Consider the following 13,503-nt stretch of genomic DNA (forward strand, 5'->3'; position numbering starts at 1 on the left):
TGTGTCTATATGATAAAGAAAAGTTACATAAAACCTTTTGGACAATCAGAGCATCAATATTGTTCCAGAAAGACCGAGTAAAAAGACATTCCCAAAACAAATGATCAACAGTTTCAGAGGAGGCTTCACAAAAGAGCAGGAAGTATCAATATCATTTCTAAATTTCTTTAAAAAGTATTTAACTGGATAAAATCTATGAATAATTTTATAGGATATTTCTTTAACTTTATTAGTTAGAAAGAATTTCTGAGGAAGTGACCAAACATATGACCATTTAATATCATCAAAAAGGTTATTCCAATAAGAAATGGAGGAAGGAATTGAAGTAACAGGGTCCAAAAATAATGACCTAATTTTATAATTGGATTTATGTATTGAAAAACAAACAGAACCAACCACAGTAGATTCAGGGCTAGGGGAGAAACAGAAGTCACTGTAGCACTATTATTGTTTCTAAACAGCATACAGATTTCCAAAGAGATGGCCTTGAAAACTATATTAAATTCTTTACTAGATACTGGGAATTGGTATCCTGAAACAAAATCGGAATAATTAAATAAATTACCTTCACTATCAAATAGCTGGTTTACTAATATCACCCCATTATTGAACCAGTTTTCAAGAAATAAAGATTTCCTCTTATGAAGAATATTACAGTTGTTCCAAATTAAAAAATTGTGTGGCGAGAAAAAATGCTTGTAAATAAGTTTCCAAGCCATAAGCATCTGCTGATGATAATTGGAAGGTTTGACAGGAAGTTTACTAATTGAATAATTGCACATTAAAAGAAAATGTATACCTCCTAATTGAGAAAAAATATATCTTGGGATTATACTCCAAATAGAAGATTGATCGTGAAGGAAACGTTTAAGCCAATTAATTTTTAAGGTATTGTTAAGAGAATCAAAATCAATGAAATTTAAGCCATCTTTATTATAAGAATTCAAAATAACTGATTTTCTAATACTCAAGTGGAATACTAATTCCCTTAGTATTTCCATTTCCGATACCTTACACAGAAACCTGTCAATCAGGGTCAAGGGTTGGATTATGCTATGGGGCGTGTTTGTCTTGGGAAGTGACGTCACTCACAGTCCACGGTCAAGAGGTGATGCCCTGAACAGACGCCGATTTATCAAATCAAATCAAATCACTTTATTGTCATACTACCATGTACACAAGTGCAACAGTATGTGAAATTCTTGTGTGCAGTTCCGAGCAACATAGCAGTCATGACAGTGACGAGACATATACCAATTACAGTAAACAACATACTTACACAACACAATTTACATATCAAATGTACACATACTTACACAAAACAATTTACAAATCAGATGTACACATACTTACACAACACATATACAATGTACAGTAAACAATAAACACAATATACAATACAATAAGTAGGAGTATATGAAATATATATATATATATATATAAAGTAGTATATTGAGGAGAATATGTTGACAGTCCAGTGTGAGATTATAGATGAATAAAGTGTAGTGCTAATTATTAATCCTGATAGACTGTGAGTGATGTCACTTCCCAAGACAAACAGGCCCCATAGCATAATCCCACCCTTGACACTGATTGACAGGTTTCTGTGTAAGGCATCGGAAATGGAAATACTAAGGGAATTAGTATTCCACTTGAGTTTTGGCTGGCCACATACGCGATGCTGAGAAAGTGAAAAAGCAGACGTGGTAATTGAAATTGCTATTTAAATATGACAGGGCCAAAACTCATAAGATATGGGAAACACAGTTGCAAACGGACTTTGCTTTTCCATTTGAAATCTGGCAGTCACTGTGCGTTCGCTTAAACGAAAATGCAAACGGTAATGCGCGATTTGCAATTTATGCGTCCACAAATTGAAAATGCAATTGCAAATACAATTTGCAATTCCTTTTGAATAATGTCCGGAATATCATCACCACAACTCGCTTTGGCGCCCCTCCGTGGACATTTCACTTGGAAAATGGAGCTTATACATGCCCATACGCCTAGCAACACACCACTTTGGCCACTGGGGGGGGGGGGGTGCAGAGTTTCAAATTTCAGTAAGCACAGACCAATTTCAGCTAAAGAAAAGTCAACGTCTTGTATCCGATTTCACTGTGAGATCAGGCAGCAGAGAACGCAGCTTATGTGGCCATGTAAACACATTAGCAACATTCTTACAGGTTTTCAGAGAGTGTGCATGTGTGTTTGCGCTCAAGTGCACTGGGGGTATCCCACTTTGCAAAGTAATGCCGTGGCAGGTCTCGTTGGAAAGTTTTTAAACAAATACGGCAACAACTGTGGGACATCTGGAAAAATGCAAAGTAAAAGAAAAAAGAAACACAGATGTCCTCAGGCGCCATGTTCATCATTTACACCAGTGGTGCAGTGGTTAGAGTGTATCCCCCTGACAATGAACAGCTTTCTGGTATCCATGTAAATGAGCTTATAATGGAAATTTCAGTTTATCTGGGAATCAGGTAAAACCCTTCTAACTAGCTGGGGTCTCACAGCCACAAAAGCCCCTATCAACACTTCAACTGCATTGGCTTTGACTTGCTAATTTTTTTCTTGTGCCTTCAGTGCAAAAGGGTGCAATAATTGATTTCCTCATTAAAAAGTTTTACCCTTAAGGTGTAGTTCATTAAAAAAAAAGGTTTATCACTTAGTCATTTTGTTACAAACTCATAAGACTGGAACACATAATGACAGATGTTAGGCAGAATGTTAGCATCAATCACCATTCATTTTCATTGCATAATTTTTTTCCAAAACAATTATGTGAATGTTGACTAAATCACTCATTCTGATTTGAAACAACTTGAAGATTAGTAAATGATGACAAAATTAAAATTCTTCCAGAATTTTCAATTTAATGTATGCTATATCGGCCATCACAACATATGCAAAAAATATATGAGTATACTTTTAAGTCTCAGTCTAGACTGATGGAGAGAGATTGGTTTTTCTCTAGACTCTAGAGGTTAAATGGTCAAAAGTATCGATTTTAATTTACTCCATTAGAAACAGAGGCCCAGTACTGCTACCTCACTTTTAATGACATGTTAAAAATGCAACTACTGTGGCGTGGTTGAGAGGTTTGGCCACAGGAGCAGCCTGACTGTGAGCTCGCCCCTGTGGCTCAACAAACCCACATAAACGCACACCCACAAACGTGGCGTCAGGATGTGAGCTCTGCAGCATAGGCAGCCCTATGGGAAATTAAGCAAGGGCTGATGTCAACTAGGAAACAACAACTTTGTCTCACACAATGTCAGCACGGTAACCCTGGAATTTGGTGGAATTTGGAGGGAGCTTGATTACCATTTGACCAGCTTGCACAAAAGTGCAAGTACCAACATTAAAAATAGTATTACAAATGGTCTACAGAATTTGTCATAAACAGGTATAAAAATGATAATAACGGACTTTAGTTATAAGAGAATTTCTTGTCAGTCTATATTCCACCACTTAAAATCTGTGTTTGTGTCTTTATGTTTGCATGCGCCCTTTTGTGGTTAAGACTTGATTTGGTAACACTTTACAATAAGGTTCCATTTGTTGACATTAGTTAACTGCATTAGTTAACATGAACTAACAATGAACAATATTTTACAGCATTTATTAATCTTGGTTAATGTTAATTTCAACATAAACATTGCATTCTAGGACAGAAAACTGCTTGCAACAGCACAGCAGATGCTCCAAGACAGCAAAACCAAGATTGAGTTCATCAGAATGCAGATCCTCAAAGCCAGCCAAACCAGCGAACTCAGCTTTGACAACAATGATGTCATTGGTAATGCTCAAACTTTGTATATATATATATATATATATATATATATATATATATATATATATACAGTGGAGTATGGAAAGTATTCAGACCCCCTTACATTTTTCACTCTTTGTTATATTGCAGCCATGTGTACTTAGGACCATGTGATATTTCAGTTTTTCTTTTTTAATAAATGTGCAAAAATGTCAACAATTCTGTGTTTTTCTGTCAATATGGGGTGCTGTGTGTACAATAATGAGGAAAAAAAATGAACTTAAATGAGGAAAAAAATGAACTTAAATGATTTTAGCAAATGGCTGCAATATAACAAAGAGTGAAAAATTTAAGGGGGTCTGAATACTTTCCGTACCCACTGTATATATGTTCTACGAAATTATCTGTATTGTAACAGTTTGTTATTTGTCTGGTGGTGTTTGTGCAGCCAAGCCCATCATCAGTCCACTGGACCTGCGGGTGGAAGAACTCTGCCATCACACGCGGATAGAGTACGCTGTGGCTGAGGGGGCCAAGAATGTCATGAAGCTGCTGGGCTCTGGCAAACTGACTGAGAAGAGGGCTCACTCTGAGGTATATTCAACTGCATAATCATCAAAACTGAACTTTTTGGGATTCTTCTGGACTGTGGCACTCTGTTTCCTTGAAGGTTTGACATGTGGAGCAAAGTGCTGTCTGTCTTTTTTTGGATTTTTGGATATTTTAAAGTGCTGTAATCAATGTTAGCCATTTTGCTAACTTCTGCCACACATAGCACTGGTATTAGACCACATTCCCTCTTTCAAAAATCCTGCTCTCACCTCATAGTCTTCTTATTGGCTAACAACAGTTTTCTGCAAGATTCTTTTTTTGCTGTTTACAAGTGTCAGAAATTAACAAAATTAATAATAAATAAAATAAATAAAACATTTAATTCTCAGCAATTTTTTTCTAACTATTTTCTAAAAATATACTGTGTCATCCTTTCAGGTTAAAAACTTTAATTTAACCAGTTCATTAACAATAAGAAGAGATAAAATGATAGCTGGGCATAGAATAGAATACTAAGAACTGTACTAGATGTAATGAATAACACATTTATTATGAGGACATTTTCAACCTGCACATTTTAAAGGGAAATTCTGGGTTCAATACAAGTTTAGATCAATCGACAGCATTTGTGGCAAAATGTTAATTACCACAAAATTTTATTTGGAAAAAAATCTGGGTAACAGTGTGGCACTTACAATGGAAGTGAATGTGGCCAATTGTTGGAGGGTTTAAAACGCTTGCATTAATTCTTCTGTTGTATTTGTACTTTCTGTAGTATGAGAGCTGTAAAGTTGTTTAAATCGTTGTTTTTGAGGCGGACTACTAAATTACTGGGATTGCAGGGTTTAAAATGTTACGTCGTCATTGCAACAAAGTTGTAAAATTGGACTTAACTTTACACAGAAAAAGTTAGTAAGTGATTTTATCAAAAAAAAATTTTTTTGTGGCTATATCGACAGAAACAGTATTTTAACATTTACACATTGGTCCATTTGATTTCTATTTCCCAAGCCCCCCTTAATTTCTGACAGCATGCAAGCCAGAAATGAATGAAATAAATAATAAAAAGCTAGTAACGAATGCCACTTCAATACCTTAGTTGTAATCTTAGCATCTGTAAACAAAAGTACCCAATTTCACATCTATGCTTTTATGTAATTTCCATTAATTCGTCCTATGTTGTAATACTGTGTTATCCAGGCCCAAGCCAGATTCAATGAGTCCAATCAGAAGCTGGATCTATTGAAGTATTCCCTGGAGCAGAGACTCAATGAGCTTCCCAAGAACCACCCCAAGAGCACTCTGATCATGGAGGAGTTATCCCTTATGTCCTCTCCTGCTCTCAGTCCCCGCCAGAGCTTCGTATCCACACAGAACCAACACAGCACTGTGAAGAACCAGTGCAGCACCAAGCCAGCGGCACTCACAGGTGACCAAGACCTAATTCCTTCAGAATTGGCTTAACATGGTACTTAAGTGTTAAATGAACAGGGTTTAACGGTAAGGATGGCCCATGGCTGGTGAGAGAGAGTTTAAGACCAATTGACAGAACTGTCACTTCCCCTACTGGGCCAGTGTGGTGTTTTCACTTCAACTTAAATTAGTTGATCATGTGCATGTGTTTTTATGCCGTGCAAACTTAAACATTTGGATTTTTGTGATGTATTGAACATTGTTGTCCCCCAATGTAACATTATCTGTCTTGGATTTCACAAAATAGTCTTGGAAGCTTCAGTGAGAATGCATTCAAAATTATAATTATAGTCATTATATAATTTTTATAGCAACAGTTTTTTTTTGCTAAATTGTTGCTATAAAAATAGCTGTTTATCATATTTGTGGCCAGTAAAAATATTGTCAAATCAAGTAAAAATGTCAACCACTGGCTAGCAGCAGACATTCAAATAGTTGAGTCCTGATAGAGCTGCAGCTGCATAAAACTATGTTAATGGCGACTTCTATTGTCTTAAATTAGGTAAGTTAGAGGTTCGACTGATGGGATGCCAGGACCTTTTAGAAAATGTTCCAGGCCGGTCTAAAGCCACATCGGTGCCGCTGCCAGGCTGGAGCCCCAGTGAAACACGCTCTTCTTTCATGAGCCGTGGGAACCGCAGAGGAACCAGCATTCGAAATCTCTCCAAAACTGACGACTTATCCAGTTGAGTGCTTCTAAGTACTTGCCTACAAATCGGTTCTCCTCAAGCCTTTCTTTTTGTCATAACACAGTTAATCAGGCAAAATTATTGTGTCAATTGAGGGCTTAATTGTTTTCAGAAATATTTTTTCTATTTGTGTCCAGATGAGATTAGTGCTGTTCTGAAGCTTGACAACACAGTAGTTGGACAGACCAGTTGGAAACCTGTCAGCAATCAGTCGTGGGACCAGAAGTTTACATTAGAGCTAGATCGGGTACATTTTGGCTTTCATTTTAAGTTAAAACTGAAGTGTGTAATTTTTTCGGTGTTAAAATACTTCCGTTTAAAATGCAGCGCTGACCATGCAGTAAGTAAGCCATTAGTAGGTTGACTTCCTGAAGACTGTAAACACTGTTGCTCTGTGGTGCTATCAAATCATTGCTTTGTTGGAGGATTCTGACCAACCTGACATAGGCTGTCATTGGCTCAACCAATGGCATGAGCTTTGAGCTTGAATATATTTTTTCCTGACTAATGGCAGACCTTTTTTAAAAACCACAACAATCCATGTAGTGACAAAATGAAACACTTCAGCTTTAGTTTATTTACACATGATCCATTCATGTCAGTACTGGGTGTTTGAATATCCTACAGTAAATGTTTGTGTGTACCATAGTCTCGGGAGCTGGAGATCTCCGTGTATTGGAGAGATTGGCGGTCTCTTTGTGCAGTGAAATTCCTTCGACTGGAGGACTTCCTGGACAACCAGCGCCATGGAATGTGCCTTTACCTTGAGCCACAAGGGACTCTATTTGCAGAGGTACCTTTACAATATTGTCTCTCACCAATCAGTATGTTTCCACAAAGAGGCCTCTGATTAGCAGCCTAGAGAACTGTGAGAAAATCAAAGAGGAATTCCTCATGCTCAGTGGCCCATTAAACCCTCAAGCAGGTTTTCCCAACCTGAGCCAAGTAGTCCCCTCAAGTGACATTTGATTATTTTTTAGAGCGTGATCTAAAAGCCATGTTTGTATTACAGGTTACCTTTTTTAATCCTGTCATTGAGCGGAGAACTAAACTCCAAAGGCAGAAGAAGATTTTTTCAAAGCAACAAGGTGAGGGCATTTCTAAATGATGTTTGTAAGCTTTGGAAGTAGTCTGTTTGGTTGAGTTGTTTTTTTTGGTAAATCAATGATTTTTTTTTTTATTGCTTTATAGGAGTAGTTTACCCAAAATTAAAAAAACCTCTCATCATTTACTCACCCTCGTGCCATCCACAGGGTTGGGAGGGTTACTTTTGAAATGTATTCCACTACAGATTACATGCTGTAAAATGTAATTTGTAACATATTCCGTTGATTACTCAAGGTCAGTAACATATACTAAATACTTTGGATTACTTCTTCAGCACTGGTAGATATTTTCACTTGTTTTGACTATAAAAACTCTCCCAGTACAGTAAGACAAAATACACATGTTAAAAATACATTCTCTGAAAACCTAAATATCTCGTGCAGTGTTGTTTCTAAAACAAGATAAATTAAATTTAGCTTGTTTTAAGGATTTTTACATATTTTTACAGGAAAACAATATGAAAATTATTTGCCCTAATATCAAAGGTCTTACTAGAAAAAAGAAATTATGATCTAATGTGAATTTTCTTGATAAAAAATCATGCCTGGTGACATGTGCATGTAAAATGGCTAGAAATAGCATTTTAGCTTAGCATAAAGCTGACAATTTACACAAGGTTTATTTCTATTTCTTCTGCTCCAAACTTACTTCAATCTTACTTCTCTGTCTGCTTGTATGAATGTAATACATCATAAGAAAGTGTTTCACTGCTGTTCAAATACAGTTTGGATCAAATTATTTATATGTGTAAATGTTTTCCATCTGGACCAATGAACTAAATATTAAATGAAACAAATGACAATAAAATTCAAAGTAATCTCATTAGTAATCAAAATACTTCTTGAATGTAACTGTATTCTAATTACCAATTATTTAAATTGTAACTGTAGTGGAATACAGTTACTTATATTTTGTATTTTAAATACGTAATCCCGTTACATGTATTCCGTTAGGGCCATAAAGCCACGATTGTGAGTGTGATATTGCTTATTTACAACAGTTCAATGAACAAGTAAATTTTTTAAATTCGGAAAAACTGAGTACGGTCATAAAAAACGCGTTTGCACGTGGAACTACTTTCTTACATGGCGGATCAGATTTTTGTTATTGAAAAAACAAGGATGTGTGTGTGTGTGTGTGTGTGTGTGTGTGTGTGTGTGTGTGTGTGTGTGTGTGTGTGTGTGTGTGTGTGTGAGTGAGAGAGAGAGCATGTGCGATCACCTGTTGCCACACCCAAGCAGAGATGCTTACAGCTTTCTGAAGATCAGCTTTCTCAGTGGAAAAATAGCATCCAAGCAGGGGTATTTCTCCCTATTTCGAGGTAGCCGGTGCACAAGAGTAGATCACTATAGAAGCCACAATGTCCTCCGACGTTTTAAAGAGCACCCATTGTGTAATTAATCAGTCTGTTGTATCTCTCAGTTGTGATGAGCCGTAATGCTGAAGTTACAAGTTTAAAGCCGTTTAAAGCTATTTCATAACTTTAGAAGTGTAGTAAGCGATCAGGAAGAGCTGTTGTATGTAAACATGGATTCACTTCACGTCACCTAACTGGCTCATTTTACACACAAAATGTATCTTTTGCCACCACCTGCTGGCTAACATATGTAATGTGAAAAAAAAAAAGACAAACATAAGCTCTTAACACACATGCACTCCTGTTACTCTTTAGTTTAGATCAGAACGAACACAAGTGGATTGATACAAACAGTGAAGTATTGGAGTGCTGATGGTGTCAGTGGCCAATCAGATTCGAGGACCGGAACTAACTGTTGTATATATTCTAAATAACTACAGATCTCCTGAACACTATAGACAGGAAAATGTAGAAATATCACGTACAAAAACCTATGCATCCCACTTCACCTGTATTATACATTTAGACACATTTTTCATAATTTGCAGCACAACAGTGTATTCTTGTATTCAAGCTACATCATTGTATATTTGTCTGCATTCAGTTGGTGGGCTGTCAGATAAATTCATTGTCTGGTTGCCTTAATAGATCTAAAAAAACAAAAAAATTATATTATATAAAAAAATGTTCAAATGCATTGTCTACACATTTCCGTGCAACAATAAATCTCGCAGTTTTGCAATAAGTATCTTTTCACATTGAATTGAGCCAATAGGTCAGCTTGCGATGTTTCAGTCTAATGGGTCGCACGTCCCCTTGTCATACGTATTCACGGTTCAGAGTTCCCCAAACTTGAACTTTGGTACACAGAATAGTTTTTATATTTTTTTATTATTATTGGACAATGCAAATATACAAACAAATATGTTAATATTATAGAAGTCCTGAACCACAAGGTGGAAAATAAAATGGTGATTTTCTTTTTTAATATAAATTGGGTAAAAAAAAAAATTCTCTCATCAAAATAAACATTTGTCATAAAAAAAAAAAATCTCTCTCTCTTCGAAAAAAAATAGTTTTTGAAGATTATTTTTTTTACTTTGGCTCAGGAAGACACAATAGACAAAAACAAATGTACAAATGTCTCCTCTGCTATCTGCTAAATTATGTATCGTTTTATTTTGTGTTTGTGTATTTGTATTTATTCCCTTGGCAATGTTATTGTTGTTCAAGCATTAATCAAAAAATAATAATAATAAAAATAGGCCCCCAAACTAGCTCTTCTAATTGGCCAGAATTCTCTGATCTCTGAACAGTTCCCCCCACTGCCTCTACAGATGCACAAATCACTTTTGCTCCACATTTTACACAGATATGTGGTGCAAAAGTGAGAGCATGTGAAACTTGTCATTTGCAAGCGAAAAACAGTGTTTGAGACTCGTAGCAGCAGATTCAAGCAGTTGTAGTTATGTACTTGTGATTGTGCTAGAAAAATATCCAAGAAAAAAAAAATTCATGAGAAAATATCCTACAAGTGTGCGACTTTCATTGGATGAATTCACATATTGATTTGTGGAAGAGCAAAATTTGTCTGTGACTTCACATTTTTTGCTGCGAGTGTGTGAATGTGTTTTGCACCATATTTACTGCAACAACTGTAGCAAAAATGTGAGCGTATGAGTTTCTTAATTTGTGATTCGTAGAAAAGGATTTGTGCACCTGCAATGAAGAATTTGAGAAGGTGTAACTGTTGAGTTGTGTTTGTGGGAGAGAAAACAAATCTGCAAGTATGCATTTTTTTCTGATACACATGTGTGGCTATTCTCTACAACTACAAAATCCACTGTCACAGGCGCTCTGTTGTTTTGCTCCAAAAATCATAAATTACCATTAAATATAAGGGATGGGAGTTCGCATAAACCATCAATGGAGTTTACAAAAGTGTTTTGTACTAAATGAAGAAAAGGTACGCAGCGTAGTACGAATTTCCTTCGCATGAGCTTATGTTTCCTTTTTGCTGCATTCGGATGCATTTGAAAGGGAGTGAATGGAGCGCAAAGTGTAGTGCAACAGCACCTTAATGTCTAGATAATATAACACAAGGTACAGTGATATAAATACATGTAGAATCATGTACATTAAGAATAACAGGTATATAAAATGATCCAGAATATATTAAAATAATATAAATAAATATCTTGGCTCCTTGTCTTTATTAATATGATTGCAATATTTTATTATATTATCCTTGCAATACAAATAGCAGCTTGGATCTGCAATTCATTTGTTTACAGTACATAGCATGTAAAGAGTCTCTTCCGGGGATTTTCTACAAGCTCAGTGCAAACGAATTGCCAAGCCTCGCTGCTATATTTAATGCCATGAGAATATAACAGGCACATGGATATACATATTAAATAATGTGCATTAAGACACAAAAACCATAAGCAGACTTTCAAAAACAGAACAGGTTTATTTTTGCAGTACAAAGGTTTCATGCAAGTATGCCGGTTGATTAGCACCACCAACACGCTGGATTGAGCAGCTGCAGCGACTGACAAAAAGCTTGTATCTCATTGTTCAGTTAGTTTTCATCGCAGTCTGAAGGAGAAGAAAAGCTGAACACTCTCCGTAAAATAACAAAAAACTTTTTCGGTGAATGATTTGTTGTACCCGATGTGCATAGTGCCATAGAAATGCATTTACTGTACAAAAGATTGTTCTGAGTGAACTTGGTGTGAACAGGCCTTTATTCTGATGGGTTTCATTGAGGCCGGTGTTGTGTCGAAATCTGTTTCCCCCTAGCAGATCTGTATGGGGGAACGCATTCTGACAGCGGAGAATGTTACGGTCAGACACCGTTCCCCCAAACAGAATGCATTCCCCCGCACAAACTTGAGCCTAAACCCAGGGTTGTTTCAGACCATTCTGGCGCCCTAGGCCTCCTCTTTGGTGCCCTCCCAGCAGGTGGCACCCTAGGCGACCACCTAGTTCACCTATGACTAGAAACGGCCTTGCCTAACCCTTCCCTATCCTAATGTGCACTACCTACCCTAACCCGTGACAGCGCAGGTTGCCTTTTTCAGTTTTTTTGCCTATTTTATTTTATTTTTTTAAATTAAAAAACTAAATTCAAAGCATAATTTATTTTTTTGTTTGTTTTTTAACTATTCCATTAAGGTTTCTTGGACCAAAACAGCTGAAAATTAGTTTGTGTTGATCATTTTCGAACTTCTCTCTGACCCTTCGAATAAATGAGTCATTTTTTGTTACTGTACTTTTAAAACATCTATGTAAACACATTTTCACATGTGAAACGGGTAACAATATAGCCCAAATATGTGTTCTTGATGTGTAAATGTGGGTGGCCGTGTGTTAATGTATTTATTCTTGTGATGTCACAAAAGCACACATTTCAGAAAAGGTTATTTTTGCAGTGTAGTTTTAGTAGATAGTCTTTTTTTTAACTAAGGAGCGAGTTCTGAATGTTATAGCATATTTACATGGTACTTCAAACTGTTTTATTACAAAACATCAAGGAAAATGTGATCAATATTACCCCTGTAAGAGCAGATGTTGAAATTAAGCAGATGATTTGAACACCTTGAAAATGGGCCAAAATTGTGATGTCTTCCAGCCTCTCAGCAGACCTTTTATTTAGGCCCAGATCTGCACACCACCTACAGATTCTGGCAGCTTTCTTTTGTGAAAAAGCATTTGCTTCAAGTTGAGAGATTTTCTTTTGTAACCGCTTTGATTATACTACCCGAGTCTAAGTGTCTAAGTGAAGAGTTGTATAGGCGTCAGTTCATTGTGTTTCCTCTTCATGCTCTTGGATTGATCTGATGGCTGCTCTTGTGTGTCTATAGGGAGAACATTCCTGCAGGCACCTCAGATGAGCATTGAGACCTGGGGCCGGCTGGTGAGGAGAGCCATTCCCTCACCGAATAACTCATTTAGTCCACAAGTAGCAGAGCTGGCAGCTGAGACTGGCCACAGTAGTAATCCAGGAACCCCTGTTTTGAAGAGGTATGAACATACACAACACCCATACATTTGTAAGCATGCACACTTACACCATGCCTTAACCAAGCATGACAAGTGATAAAAGGTTATTTGCTGGCTTGGGCTAGGTTACGCAGCACTATCTTGTTCAGTGCGAACAGACAAATTGTTTGACGTTGGAATCTTCTGCATTGTGTCTGGTTTGGACACAATGTTTAATGCCAATTTTTGAAGATGGGGGCTTTGATTTTGTTGTTTGTGTTTGTATGTCCTCTATAGTGACCCAATAGTGACAAAACTAAACTTTGACAAAGATGCTACACCAAAGCACTACTCTCCTGTTAGTTTTAGAGAAGCTCTGCCTGAGGACAAGGTCACCAAGAAAGACAGAGTACAGGTAAGATTACACACTCATGTGGTTGCTGTATAGATAAGCAGTGCAGTTATCTGTATTGATACCATCTGTTTCCTGGAAAGGACGTGTACAGTTAAAGACTTCTTTAAACTCCAAGTATAAAGATCTTAAGCAGACATGTAATTCATGT

General features: G+C 36.7%; 1 protein-coding gene across 2 annotated transcripts in view; it reads left to right on the top strand.

Annotated features, from left to right (window-relative positions):
- Positions 1-13,503, top strand: part of LOC127644947 (serine/threonine-protein kinase N2-like) — a 34,883-nt gene that overhangs the window by 15,720 nt on the left and 5,660 nt on the right. For both annotated transcript variants that reach the window (XR_007970758.1, XM_052128403.1), the window contains exons 4-12: positions 3,673-3,802; positions 4,224-4,369; positions 5,528-5,756; positions 6,303-6,485; positions 6,627-6,736; positions 7,139-7,282; positions 7,502-7,577; positions 12,823-12,982; positions 13,238-13,355. Coding sequence is in view for 1 of the 2 variants with exons in the window: in XM_052128403.1 (XP_051984363.1) it covers positions 3,673-3,802; positions 4,224-4,369; positions 5,528-5,756; positions 6,303-6,485; positions 6,627-6,736; positions 7,139-7,282; positions 7,502-7,577; positions 12,823-12,982; positions 13,238-13,355 (1,296 nt within the window). In the remaining variant the exon portion in view is untranslated. The remainder of the gene's footprint in view (positions 1-3,672; positions 3,803-4,223; positions 4,370-5,527; positions 5,757-6,302; positions 6,486-6,626; positions 6,737-7,138; positions 7,283-7,501; positions 7,578-12,822; positions 12,983-13,237; positions 13,356-13,503) is intronic.

Source organism: Xyrauchen texanus, chromosome 6 (assembly GCF_025860055.1).
Source record: "Xyrauchen texanus isolate HMW12.3.18 chromosome 6, RBS_HiC_50CHRs, whole genome shotgun sequence".
In the NCBI taxonomy this organism is placed as follows: Eukaryota; Metazoa; Chordata; class Actinopteri; order Cypriniformes; family Catostomidae; genus Xyrauchen; species Xyrauchen texanus.